At 36.3% G+C, this 18,887-nt stretch overlaps 1 protein-coding gene across 20 annotated transcripts in view; it reads right to left on the reverse strand.

Moving 5' to 3' along the window:
* Positions 1 to 18,887, reverse strand: part of BCAS3 (BCAS3 microtubule associated cell migration factor) — a 623,309-nt gene that overhangs the window by 307,469 nt on the left and 296,953 nt on the right. For all 20 annotated transcript variants that reach the window (XM_064271347.1, XM_064271344.1, XM_064271335.1 and 17 more), the window contains 3 exons: positions 17,888 to 18,012; positions 15,402 to 15,567; positions 13,392 to 13,492 (listed from right to left, as the gene is read on the reverse strand). In XM_064271347.1, the coding sequence (XP_064127417.1) occupies positions 13,392 to 13,492; positions 15,402 to 15,567; positions 17,888 to 18,012 (392 nt within the window). The remainder of the gene's footprint in view (positions 1 to 13,391; positions 13,493 to 15,401; positions 15,568 to 17,887; positions 18,013 to 18,887) is intronic.

The raw sequence follows: 18,887 nt of genomic DNA on the forward strand, positions 1-18,887 counted from the left end.
TAGCAGGAGCTCTTCCTTATGTTTCTTTAGTGTCCTGTTTGTAACTCAGTCACAGCACTTACTTACCTGTGTCTCCCGCCTCTTTTTTTAAACATTTTATTGTATTTTAGATAAAGTTTACATAATAGTTTTCCACCTAATAATTCATACACAAATTGTTACATAATATTGGTTGCAATCCCTGCAATGTGTCAGCACTCTCCGCATTTTCACTCTTCCTGTTTCTCTGCCCCTTCCTCACTTTTGCAAATGTTGTTCTTTTGGTCTCATGTAGTTGATTGTTCTAAGGAGCACTTTTCTCATGGGTGTTACTGTTTATTTCATAGGCCTGTCTATTATTTGGCTGATAGGTGATCTCTGGGAGTGGCTTCAGTTCCATGATAGAAGGGTATCTTAGGGCCATAGTCTCTAGGGTTCCTCCAGTCTCTGTCAAACTAGTATGTCTCGTCTTTTTTATGAACTTGAATTTTGTTCTATATTTTCTCCCACTCTAAGCAGGACCTTCTATTGTGATCCTGATCAGAGCGTTTGGTAGTGGAAGCCAGGCACCATCTAGTTCTTCTGGTCTCAGGCTGGTGGAGGCTGTGGTTCATATGGGCTATTCATTAGTCCTTCCGATGAATGAAACATTATCTTTTAACAACAAAAACTATTTTTTAAATTATTTAAAGGACAGTAGCTAAGAGCAGGCTTCCTATTAATGACAAAGAGGTGGAGATACACATATAAGCAATGCTTTTTTTTTTTTTCAATACAGCAGAGATTTTTGTTTTAACAAAACTCATATTTATATGATTACCTTTCTTATGGTTGAGAGCAGCTATAATTAATGGATTTCCTTCCTTCTCCTAATGTTGTCATTTGTCAATTCAAATACAGAATGTCCAATCAATTTTGATGTATTTAGTAAGCAATTTGTCAAATGGTGCTATAATCCAGTTAATATATTAATTCTTGTCATGGAGAGGGTCCTGACAACTACACGGTTTTCCATAACTAGTTTGGAGAGAAAAATCTGTGCTGAAATTCAATGGTCATTCTTTTGGAGATAACAATTCTGTGTTTCAATATCTGAGAGCTTGAGCAGCACTAGCACATCACTTAATATGAAACTGACTTTGTCAGAATAAAGACACTTTTTATTTATATTTATAGTAGACAGTGTAGCTGCTAATTCATTGTAATAATTGAGTTTCTTTGAATTCCTACACTCTCAGATACTTTCAGTAAAGTGAGCATGCCAATATATGGAACAATAAATGAAAAATATATAAGCTTCTAAGAGAGGAACAGGGCTTTATTAATGCAAAAGTATACATCTTAAACTTAAAAAATACTTTCATAACACATTATTCCCTTTCTCCAAGTTTTTCACATGATTTGCTAAAGAAATGGTTCTCAATCTTTTATTATTCCAATCCCATCATACTTCAGGTAGATGACAAACTCCTATCAGTACATAATTCACACATGGTGCTAAGACTACCCATAGACAGTTATTGGTAAAGTCAAGATACCAACTCATAGAAATCTGCCCTTCAGCTGAGACAGTATGAACCTCTAGAAATGCAGTTTTTTTTACTTTCCATGTATATTTCATTCACTAATCACTATCCTATCTCCATCTTTTCCCAAGTCTATTTAATTACTAGGAACTGGAGACAAGACCACTAGATTTACAGAGATGTCTGCTAGGTGATCCAATTCGTTATCACTATAATGACCAAGGAAAGGTCAAGTCCTTTTCCAAACTTCCCAGTGGGAGATTTGGTCACTACCAGTTTGGGCAGAAAAGGCTAGAAGACAGGTTCTTAACAGGTCACAGGTAATATCCAGAGCCACCCGAACGTATTTGGTAAATGATTTCTGAAGACAATGGCTCTCTCCATTCACTATACCCAAATCTTTTTATATTTCTCTATCTCAAAATGCCAAATCAGAGATGAAGGCAAACTATTTCTAGGGAAAAAAAACAAAAACAAAAGCCTGAAAAACATGGCAAAAAATTTTTTTTAGTAAGAAGAATAAGAAACAAATAATAAAAAAGAAAAGCACTACATTCAATTTCCAGACATTAGGCTCTGCTTGGCCCATTTATGAACCATGTAATAGCAAAGAAAAGAAAATTTGCCAGAGCAATTTGATCCAAGGCTGTGTATTTATTACAAAATCTGCAATGTATACTATTCCTGCTGACAACCAGACGACCCATTGTTTCATGCGTCTGCTGAGAGAGGTGCCCTATGTGTCAAAAAAGCACACGAAATATTTTTCAGTGACCTAGGGGGCAGAGGTCATCTATTATAAATGGATAATGAGACCTAATGCAGTGCTCTGAGTATGGGCAAAGAAAGGGTCTATGCATAGCCCCTGGTGGATTGGTCATTCAGGCTTTTATTTCCTCTGCACACTTAATGGAGTCAAACAATTGACAGAAATTCTATAGAGAAGGCTGAAACTGAGAGAAACGACTGTATTCTAACTCTGAGAGACCAATACAAATAGTGGCCCTGAAATGGCGCCAGAAATCCTGTTACCACTAACATAATAGACAGCTCTAGCATTCACCCTAAATTCCCATTTAGTCATTTGTTGGCAATTAACCTTACTGATGGAAGTGATTGCATATCAAACCATAAGCTCCTGCCAATATCAACCCATTACATTACTGCAGGTAAGCAGAGATAGACCATTCCGTATTAGTGCCTTGTTTTTGGAGAAAAGGAAACAGAGGCATTCTCGTGCCCTCCATCCCCTACCCCAACTACCCAACTGACAAAAGGCACTTTCAGAAACATCAGTATCTGTATACAAGAACCTTAAACTCAGGTAGGATAGAATAAACAACATCAGAAGTAGTGGTGCCAACAGATTGTTTTCCTTTAGTCTATCAGAATCAATATCTTATCCCAGTCAAATCTGTCACTCCAATGAGAATAAATATTACTAGCATCAATGGAAAGGAATGCCTACTCTAAACCATACCTCAAGAAAGCAGGTCATAAAACAACCAGAGGAACATCAAGCTATGATTATCACACACGATTTTGTAAAATACGGTAAAACATTTAACAGTACAAAACAACTCTTTCTAGAAACTTCCCTTAAAATTGTTTCATTTCAATTTTAAGAACAATTATTAGGAAGGTGGTTTAGCATGTAATTTTTAGGGGGGGTGAGGGCCAACTGATAAATACTAAAGCATATGGAAAAATCTGCAAAAGAAGAGAAAATGCCAAGATTCACTTCAGAATGGCATACAGGCCATTAGGCTGCAACTGAAAGGACTTTGATATTGAAACATCTCTGGAATAACTCAGCAATGACAAAAAATCAGTGAACACTTCCATAGGTCTGAAGATCTCTGTAAAGATAGGGGTATCAATAATGAGAAGTATGGCTTCCATAATGAAAAAGAGAAAGAAGAAGGAAAAAAAAAAAGTAATCTAATCCAAACTGTTCAAACCATCTATAAAGCTCACAGACTCTTGATAATACATAGATTTAACTATGTGGAACCTTATAATTGAAGAAGATTTATTTAATTTCATAATATCCCCCGAGTTATACAACAGACAGGGTCAAGATGTCTCAACATTTTAGTTTCTTGAAGAAAAACACCATTCATTTCACTAAAATAATTTCTCTATGGAAGTCCATGTCAGTTGATAAATATAGGTATAAATAAGTGAAATCCTTAAATGTAATTCAACCTGAAGTGGTTTCTTACCTACCACAAATATTCAAACCTGGACAGAGCAGCATGACACACCCTATGGCTGACAATAGACCATAAACACTCTTTAAACAAGCCCTACATTACAAGTTTCCTCTACAAGAAAAAAAAAATCTTTCTTCCCCTTCCACCCTACCCACTCTTGGGCAAATATTTATTATGGACAATGCAAGGAAATATTGTTGAGTACCTCCATCACACTTGGTACATACCACAATAGCAATGCAATCCAGGATGTTAGGTTAAATCTAAAGTGACATTTGAGGGAAAGCAGCTCAGAAAACTGTTGCAGATTTAATTGCTTTTCCAGGGCACTGACAATGACTATCGTAGAGAAAGACAATAATTTTTTATTTTGTATCACTGCTCTTCTTGGGGGTGGAGTTAGGGGAGGGGTCCATGAATTGGTACCAGTAATATGAACAAAGTATATCACCACTGTAAATTTAATGAAACAACAGTTTAGTTAATTATTCCAAAATGACTTCATTCAAACTTTATATTAGAAGGAAACATTTACTCTTTCTATTCTCAGGTTGTAGTTGGTAGGCTAACAGCACAAAATTTAGTTGTGAATCAGGATCCCTAGAATCTAAGCCTAATTAATTAAGCTGCTGACTTTTAATTTTAGTACTTGTATATATATAAGACATTACTACTTGTCTGTCAGTTTGTTGTACTGTGGCGGCTTGCACGTGATGTGATGCTAGAAGCTATTTCAAATACCAGCAGGGTTACTCATGGTGGACAGGTTTCAGTAGCGCTTCCAGACTAAGACAGACTAGGAAGAAAGGCCTAGTTTTCTACTTCGAAAAATTAGCCAATGAAAACATTATGGATCATAACAGAACACTGTCCAACTCGCTTGCTTTGGACACGTCATCAGAAGCAACCAACTGCTGGAAAAGGACATAATGTGTACTGAAGTAGAGAGTTAGTGAGGGCAAGCGAGACCCTTGGTGAGATGGCTTGGCATAACAGCCTCAACGATGGACTTGAATATGAGGATGATGCAGGACTGTTGTATATAAGGTTGCTATGAGTCAGAGTCAACTCAATGGCATCCATTCGTCCATCCAATCCATCCATCCATCCATCCAGTCTGTCCGTTCATCCATTCAGTCCATCTGTCCATCCATCCATATATCTATTAGACAAAGTTCAATTTCAATACTATCTACTTCAGTGTAAAGACTGAAATAAATGTGCTGATGAAGTCCAAGGGATTAGTAAAGCAGTAACATTTTTAAAAAACGGATAAATCCATAGAGAGGTCAGCTTTCCAAGTCAAAACTGACTTAGCTCAGGGGACAGCGAGCTCAATTGGCATAACATCGTTTATAAAGAAAGCGTTCTACAGCCTTCTTTGGTAAGTAGCATCTGGGGTCTTAAAAGCTTGTGAGCAACCATCTAAGATACTCCACTGATCCCAGCCCATCTGGAGCAAGGGAGAATGAAGAAAACCAATGCCACAAGGGAAAGACTAGTCCAAAGGACTAATGGACCACAACTACTACAGCCTCCACCAGGCTAAGTAAAGCACAACTAGATGGTGCCTGGTTACCACTACCAACTGCTCTGACAGGGATTACAATTGATGATCCCAGACAGAGCTGGAGAAAAATGTAGAACAAAATTCAAACTTACAAAAATAGACCAGACTTACTGGTCTGACAGAAAGTAGAGAAACCCTGAGAGTATGATCCTGGACATCCTTTTAACTCAGTACTAAAGTCACTGCTGAGGTTTACCCTTCAGCCAAAGTTCAGAGAGGGCCATGAAACAAAGTGAGACAGTGCAGGGGCAAGGATGAGAAGGCAGGAGGGGACAGAAAAGCTTCTAATGGGGAAACCAAGGTCGAGAAGGGGAGAGTGTTGACATGTCATGGGGTTGGCAACTAGTGTCGCAAAACAATACGTGTATTAATTAAGGAGGAAATAATTTGCTCTTTAAACCTTCAACTAAAGCACAATTTAAAAAAAGAAAGGAAAAAAAACTGACTTAGTTCTCTTTAGTATGAAAAAACTAAGATTTGTCAAATCAACATTAATAATTCAAAATAATGTTTCAGTTGGAACTTCTAGGATGATTAATTCAATCCATGCCTCTCGTTCCTAATTCCCAAAGCATCTTCCCATGACTTCCATTATACCAAACCAAAAAAACCAAACCCGTTGTCATCGAGTCGACTCCGATTCATAGCGACCCTAAAGGACAGAGTAGAGCTGCCCCATAGGGTTTCCAAGGAGCACCTGGTAGATGCAAACTGCTGACCTTCTGGTTAGCAGCTGTAGCTCTTAACTACTATGTCACCAGGGTCTCCTCCATGACACCATTCTCTTTACTCTTTCCTTCTAATTTTCTTGCTTTTGCTTCTCATATATTGCCTTCTTAGATGCCATGCTGTCTAGTTCCATAATAGGCCCTCATCACTTCTGTCTACATTCTCTCTGGGATAAAATTATTTCGTAGAAAGCTTACTTCAATTACCATCTATACACAAAAAAATCTCAGAAAGGACTGCCTATTTCCCAAGCCAGTCATCTTTTACTCATCACTTTTCCTGAGTCTCCTCATTTAATCCATGAAGTCCTACAGATGCAACCTCCTAAATTTCTCTGAAATTCATCTACTTCTTTCCATGCCCACTTAAATTATCCCTACTAATAATTAACTTCTTCCTTCTTTTGAATTGCTATGCCAATTAATTTGTGCTATCAACGTAGCACTTACTGCATTGTGTCAAAATTACTCATATACATGTTTTTTATTTGAATTTATATTGATGAGATATCACTAAAGAGTGGAAAAATCTGTAGTTGGAATATAAATTAGATAGTTAAGAGTCAAAGTTGGAAAACCAGGGTTTAGCTGCGAAATTCAATTGGTCAAAGTAGAACTAAAAAAGGGAGACAAGGTAAGGAGTGAAAAATAAAGTCAGCAGAATTGCTATAAAGGAAGATCAAGACAACTTGTAGGATTAAGTTTAAAAAATAATTATAATCACTTACTTCCATTTCTGGCTACAATGAAGTAAGAAAAAAAAAAAAGACTATATTTATATTAGCTCCCTACTAACTAAATTATCCCTAGACAATAGGCTGTTTGGGGCCCTCCATCACAAAGCTTGAAAATCTTGAATCAAACTGATTCCAAATAATTTGAGCACATCCCAATAAGAAAGCATAATCCACCACTCAATCAACTTTAAATTTAAAATGCCCAGCATCCAATCAAAACAATCAGATACACAAAGAAGCAGGAAAACATAAACCATACCCAGGAGAAAAAAAATCAATGAATAGGGAAAAAAAGAGAGAGAGGAGAGATTAGGTCAAAAGAATTATCACACAGGAATGCTAAAACAGCTATGATAAAATGAATGTTCCATATGTTCAAACATGCACAGGATGAGGAAACAAAAGATATATAAAAGACTCAAATGGAACTTTTAGAGATGAAAAATATTGTTATCTCAAATGAAAAGTACATTGAATAAAACAACAAATTTGACACAGCAGAACAGAAATACTGATACACTTAAAGATATAGCAATAAAACTACCCCAAAATCAGACAGGAAAAAATAAGGAGGAAAAATGAACAAAGAATCGGTGAGCAAGGGTAGTATCAAATGGCCAACATATATGTAATTAAAATCCCCAAAACAGGGAAGATGAGTGGCAGAAAAAATATTTGAAGATATAATTGCATTAAAATTTCCAAACTGATAAAAACCATAAACTCACAGATTCAATAAGGTCACAAGCCCCAAGCAGAAGAAAACCATACCCTGACACCATGGTTTCCCCAATTTTCTCTATTGATTTTCTGGGTAAAGGGGCGGCAGTAAAAAATTCCAGGAGGATAGCTGATTTCCTTCAGTACTTAAAGGAAGTCTGCTATCATGCTTATCTCTGTTCCTCTTTATGTTACATGTCTTTTTTTCTCTAGCTGCTTTTAAGCTATTTCCCTTTATCATTAATTCTTCATAATTTGATTATGATGTACCTTGGTATGGCTTTTTTTTTTTTTTTTTTCCAGGTTTCTTATGCTTGGGGTTTGCTGAGTTTCTTGCATCTGTGGGTTGGTTTATACTTTATATCAAAATTTGGAAAATTTTTGGCCATTTCTTTTGTTCTGCCACCAGGCACCTGATTACAAGTACATATTGTCCCAGATCTGTGATACTCTTTTTAAAATCTTTTTTCTTTCTGTTTCATTTCGGATGATTTCTCTTGTTGTATCTTCAAGTTCGATAATCTTTTCTTCCGCAATTTCTAATCAGCCCTTAATCTCACCCAGTGTAAATTTTCTTCTCAGATGTTGACATTTTCACATCTAGAAGTTTGATTTGGGTCATTTCTTTTTCTTCCTCATGTCTCTAATTAACTTTATGAACATATGCAATACAGTTATAACAACTGTTTAGTGTCACTGAAACCTGACCCTGAGTGAGCACCAGGCACTGTGCCCTCCAAGATTTTCAGTTGGTTGTTCCTCACCCTTGGGTAGTTTCCTCACATCTTTCAGTATTCTGTTAAATGCTAGAAAGGGACCCTTTGCAGATCTCCAGAGTTCTTTCTCAATACAGGTCTCTCCGCTCTAATATCCTGTCCAGCAAATTCTGGGACAGTAGTTGGCAAATGGTAAATACCTTCAGACTTAGGTCATACTATCTATCACTATATTTTCTTTGGTGGGATCTGTCACTATTAACTCTGTGGTTACAGGTCAAAGAGGTAACAGAAAATATGTAAATTAAAGGGCATGGCTGTGTTCGAATGAAACTTTATTGACAAAAACAGTTCATGGTAGTTTGCTCAGACCCACCTGAGCTTCCATGGTCTTTGTGGACTCTAAGTTCTTGTCTCCTGAATTGAGAGAGTCTTCCAGCTTCCACTTGGGTTCCTCCTCACTGTGAAACAGTCTGGAAACTCTTTCAAGGCAGTAAACTAGAGCAATCACAGTGCTGCCTCATTTGTTTCCTTCTCATCTCTCAGGAAGCACTGTCCTTGATTCCCTGATGTCCAGTGACTGGAAAACAGCTGTTTGATGTTTATTTTTTCTGTTTTTTTTCCCCCTCCTCTTTTTTTCCCTGAGTTGTTTCAGGCAGGATGCTAATCTAATCCTTGTTAATCCATCTTGGTTGGATGCTATCATTCAACTGGAAGCTCAAGAAATAGGCAGTGAAACCTAAAATACTTAATGTTCTCAAAAAAAAATTGAAACATATAAGAGGCTCTTCCCTACTTTTCTATAATGCCTTTGAAAAACAGAGGAAAGCAATTATAAGGAAATTCTATGGGTCCCGTTCACCTTTCTATAGTATACCAAAGCCATATTTCTACTGAACAGTCTTTTGATACCATTTAACAAATAAACCTCAATAAGCTTAGGGAGTAACTTCTGACATACTGGTAGATTATCTAAGAAAGAAATTCAAAGGCTGATGCCCCAAAAAGCTAGCTAACATCAGCAACTTTAAAACACTGCTGCTGCCAAATCACCCAAGAGAAAATGAGGAAACATTATTTTTCCCCCAAATAAAATCTTCCCACGTCAACTCGAGCCCCGATTTAATTTACAATTTTGGAAGCCCTAAAGCAGACTAAAGAAAAAGTTATTCTCTACTTTGGGATCATACTTAAAAGCTGGTGATGTTTGTTGGTCTGTTACAATGTTTATCTTTATTTTTGGCAAAGAAAAATACTTAAATAAAATGCTTACCTTAGAAAAGCTAATTATAGTATGCAATTATTATTTGAAGGAAGAAAAAATAATGTTAACACAAATATTGCTAATCTCCTATACTGTAATCTCTTTATAAACTATTCCCAAGACTTCTTATGACCAAGGCAAAACAACTTTGGGACATTAGATTCTTGACTTTTACCTAGTTTGCTGAGCAATATCACAAGATTACATTCTGTTTGTACATATAAATCAATTAATTGACTAGGCTGAATCACGTGAAATTGGTAATATTTGATTATTTTTTCCAACCCCAAATGGAAATTTTGTATGTTTAACCTAATAACAAAAAAGTTATCTTCACCTCTATTGTAACCTCCATAAAAAGAATTCTACTATCATGCAATCTATGGTATAACAAAATTCCTACATTTCGGTAATTTTACTCAATTAGTTTAGGTGGGACTATCATTAAGAATATAAAATTTGAGGTGTTTACCTACCTCACTTTAAAATTAGGTAAGAAGCTTTTAATTTCAGATTCCCCTTTACCTCGCCACCACACAAGCTTTTGCCACGTATACAGAACGCTGTTTATCAACTAGAAGTGTATTTATTATGATTACAGGGATAGAAGGGGAGTGGGGATTCCTTGCTGAACATCCTGCTCTCCTCCTCTCTTCTCCCTCAGACAAAATCCCTTTCCTATTTCCATTTACATCATTCTTTGTCTACTATTATTATAATTTCCAGAGTTTACACAAGTCTGCTTCACTTGATCCTCAGATTCAAAAACAACCAAGAAAATGCTTATAAAATCTGTATAGTCTGCATTACGGTTACAAGACTTCCTAGTTTCTAATCTATTCTAAATAGTTACATTTGAAAATACTTTTAGAAATATATTTATCAAGAGAGTCTTTAACTTGGGAAATAAGAGGTGATTTTCAATACGGTTAAGTAAAGCAAAAAAGTTTTTGGTACCATGTACAGTATGCTCTTGTTTTAAGAGGTCATGATATCATTTCAAATGGTTTCAGTGAGGAGAACTGGACAGAAAGCGAGAGAATGATGACAAAGTCTTCTTACTGAGGTTCTCACTTGGTGAAAGGGTGCAACAGATAGGCAGGTAAAGGCATTCTCTCTAAACTAGTGCCAGCACTGCTTTTACAACTGTATTTCAGGCTTTTACTTCTCTGACCCAGATGTCCATGTTTTACATGTTTAATTGCTTCAGTCATGTAATATACTGGCATGTTCAGGACTGTTAATCAAATAGCCTGCTTTAACATGTGACTTTTCTTTATGTAAGAGGACCTAATTTTAAAACCTAGGCTAATTTTGTGTCTCTACCCCCTGATGGAAAGAAGCAATATAATAATTATTACAGAATTACCTGTCTCTTAGGTATTGTTTTGTACCTATTAAATTATGTCTAGAATAATATTCACAAGGGTAAGAGAAACCTTATTAATTACACTTAGTACGTCTGTCACTTATGTAACAGATATTACAACACAGTCAGAATCAGTATTCCATTATGAATGTGAGTACTGAAAGAAGCTTGAAAATTTTATTAAAGACCCTAAAGCCAATTGTTCAAAAATGTGTAGCTCTGAGATAATAAACAAAGGTATATAATGATGCTTTATAGTTATGTATTGTTTAATAGTTTTTAAGACAACTGTAGCATCATTTCATTTATCTCCATAACACCTTTATGAGAGAGCAGGTGTTAAGAGGTGGTTTGGAACTAGAGTCCATGCCTTTTCATCCTTATCCCAATGCTCAGTCCACCTGGAATTCAAAAGATCCCAAATGAAACATCCGTGGATCATCAGTGACTCCTTCCTTTCAAATTGTCCCTAATTCTTTTCTATTCCAACACTTCAGTACCTCACAGGTTTGTCTTACCTTCTCTGCAATACAGTCTTAATTAAAATATTAACTATACATGTGAAGATTGTTGAAATGGGCAATGTTTTTTACCCACATACACACCACAATTTTAAAAATTGCAAAGAAAAAAAAAACAAAACCCTCTCATCTTGCTCCAGGACCAAAGAGCCTCTGCTCTCTACTCCCCTCCTCTGAATCTCCAACTAAAATGCTGCTACAGTGAATTTTCTAAAATGCAATTCTGATGTGTCATTCCTATGTTTGAAAACATTTGATGGCTCCCTCCTGCCTATAGTAGTTCTTCAACTATGCACCCGGGGATTTTTGTTGTTCTAAGAATTTATCAAAGGTGTTCAGAGGAGCAAAAATCAAATAACGGCAATCAGCTTAATTTACCAGAATAAAAAGATTAAGGGATAGAGACAGTTGCATTCTTAAATATTTGGGACTTCCTACTGTTTGTCTACTAAAAGTACCTAACACGTATCAAAATAACAAAACAAATATTAACTCTGAAAGAGTCAACTATGCTTAATTCAACAATTGGTTAATTATTGTCCCTTTAGAAGGTAGTAGAAAATGTGCTTATGGTTTTAATTTGATAAATATGAGTCATGTTTTGTCCAGTTCATATGACAGAGTTAAATATAAGCTTAGGCAACCTAGAGTCTAACAACTTCCATGTATTCTGCTTCTTGAACCAATCTAAGAACTGCTGGCCTGCAGAATCAAGTCCCAATTCCATGGCATGTCCTATGCTCCTGCTTCTAATCTATCACTCCTGCTCCAACTTCTTGCATATACTCTATCCTCTCTGCCTGAAATGCCCGTTCTTCTAGTTTTTTATCTGAGGAAATCCAATTTGTCCTTTAAGCCTCAGATTATATATTACCCCTCTGTGAAGCCTTTGGCAACTTAAGTCATTACTCTCATGGCTCACTGTATAACCCTTCACTGATGCACCTATCCCATTTATTTTACTTCTTTTATTAAACGCCTGTCTCCTGAATTAGATATTGAGTTCACTGAGGACAGAGCATTATATTATTTACCTTTAATCACAAATGTCTGACACATAGTAGGCACTCAATAAATACCTGCTGGGAAGAATCAGTGAGTTCAGCTGAGAGAGCAGGACTCCTGATTATTTATTATAATTATGGAGTTTCTTAACCATAGAGCTTTTAGCACTTCATATCTGTTTCTAATATTATATATAACACATTATAAACATTACATACAATAGTTCTAGAAAGCTTTTAATTCATACTTTATAGTACAGCCAGGAAAGAAAATAAGTTGAATACAACAAAACCTCATAAGAAACATGTCAATGTTGAATTTTGGGAAATTTCTTAAAAACATGCAATACTCAAGCCATCAAGTTAAATTACAGATCCAGTCCATTCTAAAAAACTGAATATAATTGCAAAGCATTTTTAATTCTATGATCACAAACTAGGTAATAAATATTAAATTGTCCTTTAATGACGCCCATTATAAAAGACATTATATCTAGTTCAATGTACATTTTCTCCTTAAGTAAAAAAGAACCTAGTCAGTCTCTACCAACTTTATCACTTAAATACGCAAGAGAAAAACAAACAAAAAAGCAATGGAGTTATCATATAAAAAAAGACAAAACTTCTCTGGCAATCATTACTGCATTATTGAAAGTAAAATTCTATCAAAAGAAAAACCTGCTGGCAACAGTTTTCCTGGTAAAAAGTTCTTAAGTTTTTCTCATGTTAGAAATAGATACCGAGCTTTATGAGACTATTTATTATATGCCAGTATCCTCATTTTAATTTTTGATCCTATCAGATGTTCCCTATAATTTACCCACATCATTCCTGGGAGTAAGAGCGGCCAGAAGCTGTTCTTAACATGTGCTACGGCTTATGATTTACATTTTATTAAATATTTTACTTGCCTGAGCTTGACTGTTTAAGGCCTTTGGCCTATGGACAGTGCTAACGTGCATGGCTGCTTCAAAAGTCAGCATTTTAAGATGAAATCTGAAAACACCATATGGAAGGAAAAAAACAATCAGAACTACTTACGGCCAGCAAGCAGGAACTGATAATACTGTACTGCATCTGCAGCGAGGAGCAGAGGGTGGTTTGCATTAAATGGTGGTTGCAATTCATTCCATTGGGGGGTTCTAAGGAAATAGTAGAAGAATATTAATATTTAAGCTTAAAAGATGGGATGTAAATCGCCAATATTGTCATCACTTATAGACACTGATATAAACTCACACAATCTGTGTAATCATTAAAATGAACTGGTTGGAGTGCTGAAACCTGAAACACAAGGCCATCTGCTTAAGATGAATCAAAAGGTAGCGGTGAGTCAGACAGATTACATGTAGCAGGTGCTAACCTAATAGCAGAAGACTTTCCAATAGAAAAAGGCAATCGGAACATTGGACAGAGTGTGTGGAGTTGGAATGTTACAAACAAGTAACTAATTTTACTTAATTTCTGATCACTGTTAAAATTCTATTTTTAGAATACGTGTATATTTTAAGAGAAAATAAAGTAAAAATATTTTTTAAAAGCCCACAGCTGTATAGACGGATGACTTATTATAGACCTAATTATCATCTGAGCTCCAAAATAAACCACCCGTTTCAACAATGACGGTGTTGTATTTTAATTAGATCTGCTCACTCCTAAATTGCTTGACAAATCAGATATTGATCAGATCAATCCAAAAGCCGTAAAGTAATAGTAAAGAATGCTGGTGCCTCTAAAAATCAATATAAGAATATTTTAAAATGTCAAAAGCAGAGGGATCATTTCCATATCCATTTTTGTCTGCTTCCTTCCATACACGTCAGGAACAATTTTTCTGTCTCTCCTGGACAATGCACTATCTTGAGCTATTTCCAGGTTTTTATTTCTCCCCCTTTGTGCTAGCTTGTAAAGATGCTAATCATTATGCACTTTTGGGAAAGACTCTGATTCTTAATAAACATTTTTACAGCGCTCAACCATTGTATCTTGTGGAATCACTTCAAAGGAAACATTCTAATCTATTTATATTAGTTTCTATTTCCCTTAACAGCTGCCTCAATGCTACTGTGTATTTTTAGTGAACATGAGACTGGAAGGAGGGGAAGCACTGAGGCCCTAAATGTGGGATGGAAAAACAAGTCCAAGGGAAGGTAATAGAAAAGATCAAGGAAGAAAAAAGTTCAAAACGAGGTAATTTCCCAAGTATATAACCAAGAAAACTAAAAACATGAGTTTATATAAAAACTTATAAATAAATTTTAATAGTAGCATTATTCATGATATCCAAAAAAGAAGAAACAATCCAAATGCGCATCAATTTGAATGGATAAACAAAATGTGGTAGAGTTATACAAGGAATACTATTCAGCCATAAAAAAGAATGAAGTATTGACATATGCTACAACATGAATGCAGCGTTTTGCTAAGCGAAAAAAACCCAGACACAAAAGGCCACATGTTATATGATATATAGCATGGCCAGAAGAGGCAAATCCATGGAGACAGAAAGTAACTGGTGATTGCCTAGAGCTGGAGGGTTGGGGGGAAATGGGGAGTGACTGCTAACAGGTACAGGGTTTCATTTTGGGATGATGAAAATGTTCCCAAATTAACTCTGGTGATGGGTCCACAAACCTGTGAAATTCGTTTTAAAGGAGTGAATTTTATGGTACGTGAATTATATCTCAATTTAAAAAAATGAATGAGTTATTGATACATGCAAACACAGATTAATCTCAGAATAATTTTTGCTGAATGAAAGAAGTCAGACAAAAAAGAGTACATATTGCAGGACTCCATTTGTATAAAATTCTAAGAAAACGCAAAGTAATCTCTAGTGACAGAAAAAAAATCAGTGGTTGCCTGAGGCTGAGGGCAGGAGAAAGAGATCACAAACGGGCATGAGGGAACTTGCGGGGACGGACATGTTTATTACAGTGATGGTGGTAATGGTTTCACAGGTGTATACACACATCAAAACTTACACAACTGTACAGTTTAATATTTATGCCTCAATAAAGTTGTTAAGGAAAAAAAAAAAGGAGGTACTACCTGACCAGAGTCCAGCTGGCTCGAGGTGATGTCATCATCTCCAGTGGGGTATCATCGCTAATCTTGGGGGCAGTGCTAAGGGGTCGTGGCTCCATCATGTGCTCCACTAAGGTCCCATAGCAGCTGATAATGTAGAGAGATTCAACTACAACTTGTTTTGACTGATCTATGAGAGAGAGAAGCAGAGCCTAGATGTGTGGTGATGGCATAAAGGGAGCACAGCTCATTGTCACAAGTTACTGACTTTGTCCATCTGCTCCTGAGACTGCTCAGAGAAGAGGAGAAGGTGAGGCATTTTTCACACCATGCCTGCTTCTTGCCTAATGACTGCCTCATCTAAGTAGATGCTAATGAATTTGAAAAGCTCTATGTTTTCAAAATATTTTCAAATTTTAAACTATTTATTTCAAGAAAGATGCAAATATACTCAAAATTCTAACATAGTGAAACAACAGTTTATAGTCTTTTGTATTTCTCTGCAATGTAGTTTGGCCCACATTATGAAAACAATGTTAGGTGAGACAAGGAAGGCAATGCTATATGGACTAAGCTTTGGTTATACCGGATGTACCAAGTAAACTGCATGGAAGGCTTCCTGTATCCCTAAATCAGCCTCACTTTTCATCTCTCCCTTAGAAAAGTTTCCCTTTCAAATTTCTGGATCAAAACAAACATACAAACAAAAAATATATGTGTTCCCTCCCCAAATCCTCTTATTTCTTTTCTCTCAATGGGATCACTGCCTGCCCCGCCCCCTTCCCCCCACTGGAAACGAATATCAGCCATACTTTGAGAGATAAATTGCTGAATATGGATTTAATCAAATGACTTTATAAGGAATACACATGTCCTAACTACCCAAACAGGTTTTGTTCTCTATCTCAAGTTTTACAGCAAACCTAGGAACATATAAAATCACTCATGAATGCTGGGTGGGTCACCTTATCGCTATGCTGGACGAATCAATTACAGCTAATTTGAGAAAATGACTAATGACCAGCCAGGGGAATATAAAAGAGTAGCAAGTTAAAAGGGTAATTAGAATAGAAGGGAGAAGCATTTGAAATCGAGCTTCAGAGAAGGTTTTAACTAGTAACAAAAAGTCCTTTCGATAGCATCGCTGAAGCTAAGGAGGTAACAAAAAAATTAAGATTGGATAAAGAAATGGAAGGCTTGTGTACTTTACTTGTCCTCTTCCACATAGGAAAGAAACCTGCTGTACCCAAGATCCTATTACCAAGGAAAGGGTCACTGAAAGGCGATAAGAAGGGAAAGGGTTGATGTCTGACTGCCAGTATGAAGCATAAGGAGTGCCATTTTGTCAAGAACAATGCAGTGTGTGGAACTAGTCAGAGAAGTGCCCCACTAACAACAAAGTTTGTGACCTATTTTTATACTACTAAAATAATGAAGGGAAAATTATAACATTCAAAATTATATACCTGGTCTATGAATGCAGGCATCCTCTTGTATGTACCCACCCAATGCCATCAAGTCGACTCTGACTTATAGCGAACCCATTGGATTTGGAGCCGCCGGTGGCTTCAAACCACCGGCCTTTTAGTTAGCAGTCAATCGGTTTAACCACTGCACCACCAGGGCTCCTTCTTGAATATAGAAACAATAAGTAATTACCTACTAAAACAGGAATTATATAAACATTTTAAGTACTGACCCCGGTGATTGAAGCACAGATACCCAGTGCCGTCGAGCACAGATAAGAAAAATAATACTGTATCAATTCAAAGGAACAATGGTAGCCATAAAAAAACAAACCAAACTCGCTGCCGTTGGGTCGATTCCGACTCACAGCAACTCTAGGACAGAGCAGAACTACTCCATAGGGTTTCCAAGGAGCGACTGGTAGATTCGAACTTCTGACCTTTTGGTTAACAGCCAAATGCTTAACAACTGTGCAACCAGGGCTCCAGACCATAAAAGATATCCCTTATTTCTCAATGCCAGCCTATGTTTACCTTTTAATTTATAATCCAGTGGAGCCGTTGTTGTTTAAAGCAGGATTTAGCATTAGAAGACCTGGGCTAAAACTCTGATTCCATGACATACTAACTAGTATTTTGGCAGAGATATTTAAACTCACTGATCTCAAGTTCTCTAAAATAGGGGTAAGGTAGGTTTTCCTCTCCATACTTCAAAAGGTTGTTGTAAAGCTTTAATAAGACAATGGTACGATGCTGGCTTGTAAAAATGTAAAAGCTTATACATAGTGTTGAGAACACCTGTAGACTGTCACCAACGTAACAAAGCGATAGCACGTATTGAATAATTCATTTCCTGTCTGTAGTGAGAAGATGGCCTTCCTTCTTGACTAGGCTTAAGCAGTTGAGGAGAGACACGCTAACTGAAGGTAAAATTTGGATTCCATGCTATTGGGTTCAGGATTATTCAAAGGGTATCTGCTAGTAATGTTCCTCAAGAAGTAAAAATTACAAATGGCAAGTTTGAACTTCAATAAAAATACATACCTTTTTCTCTTTTCAGACCTGCATTATTTGCAAACCATGATCTGGATGTTCCAAAGACAGCAGCCACACAAAATTCTCCGCCCATCGATTTGCTGGGTGAAATTTGAGGAGGTGGTTTAACTTTGCTTAAAAAAATAAAATGATAGTAAAAAAAATTACCATGGTGAAATCAGTCTTCTAGCAAATGACAGATTATCCTTTAAATTCCATCCCTAAAAATTCAAACCCTCCAATGCTGACATGCATTTTGCCTGAAGTAATGCCTGGTGATATGTGGCTATGTTCTGGAGTAAAAGTAAGTTATATTAAAGTTCCATGTCTTATCAGGAAAGCAATTTTCCTGATAAATAAAAATTAACTCCTTTTTGAGGTATGTGCTGGTAAAATCCCAGTCACTTATTGTCAGATGGACAAAATTCCCCTGGAGAGTTCAAGGTGGAGCAACAAAACCAGCATAAGCATCTCACAATAACAAAATGGTTTATCATCTGATTTGATACATCCAGTGTGGGACTGACAGCACGGGTGAATGAAGACAGCACGTATGAAAATCACCAGATGACGGAAGGAAGCCTTGAAAATTCTCTCAGCCACGATACTCTATAGAATTAGACAATGTATGGGGAGAAGATCTAATAATAAGCAGTTACTTTCACTGGTCTATCTGTTATTAATTTTTCTTCTTAGATTTGTGAAAATAATGTGTTTGTTTTTGTTCAAAGAAAAGACTAAGGCAGAGTTAAATACTGACAGCCTATGTCTGAAAAAGCCTCTCAAACATAAATCTTTTGTTTTAGTTAACTTCTGTTATTTCAAATAATTACCATAAAAGTACTTTTTTTCTTACTTTTTGTTTTCCCCATGTGAGCTTTCATGGCCTCAATTTCTAATACCAACCTTCCATGTTCTTTCAAGTTTTCTGTATTTGTGTTCACTTCTGATTTATCAAGGGCTTTCCTAAAGCTCACTAGCAATTTTTCCAACCACCTTAAATAAATGA

The sequence above is a fragment of the Loxodonta africana genome, chromosome 18 (genome assembly GCF_030014295.1).
Source record: "Loxodonta africana isolate mLoxAfr1 chromosome 18, mLoxAfr1.hap2, whole genome shotgun sequence".
NCBI lineage: Eukaryota > Metazoa > Chordata > Mammalia > Proboscidea > Elephantidae > Loxodonta > Loxodonta africana.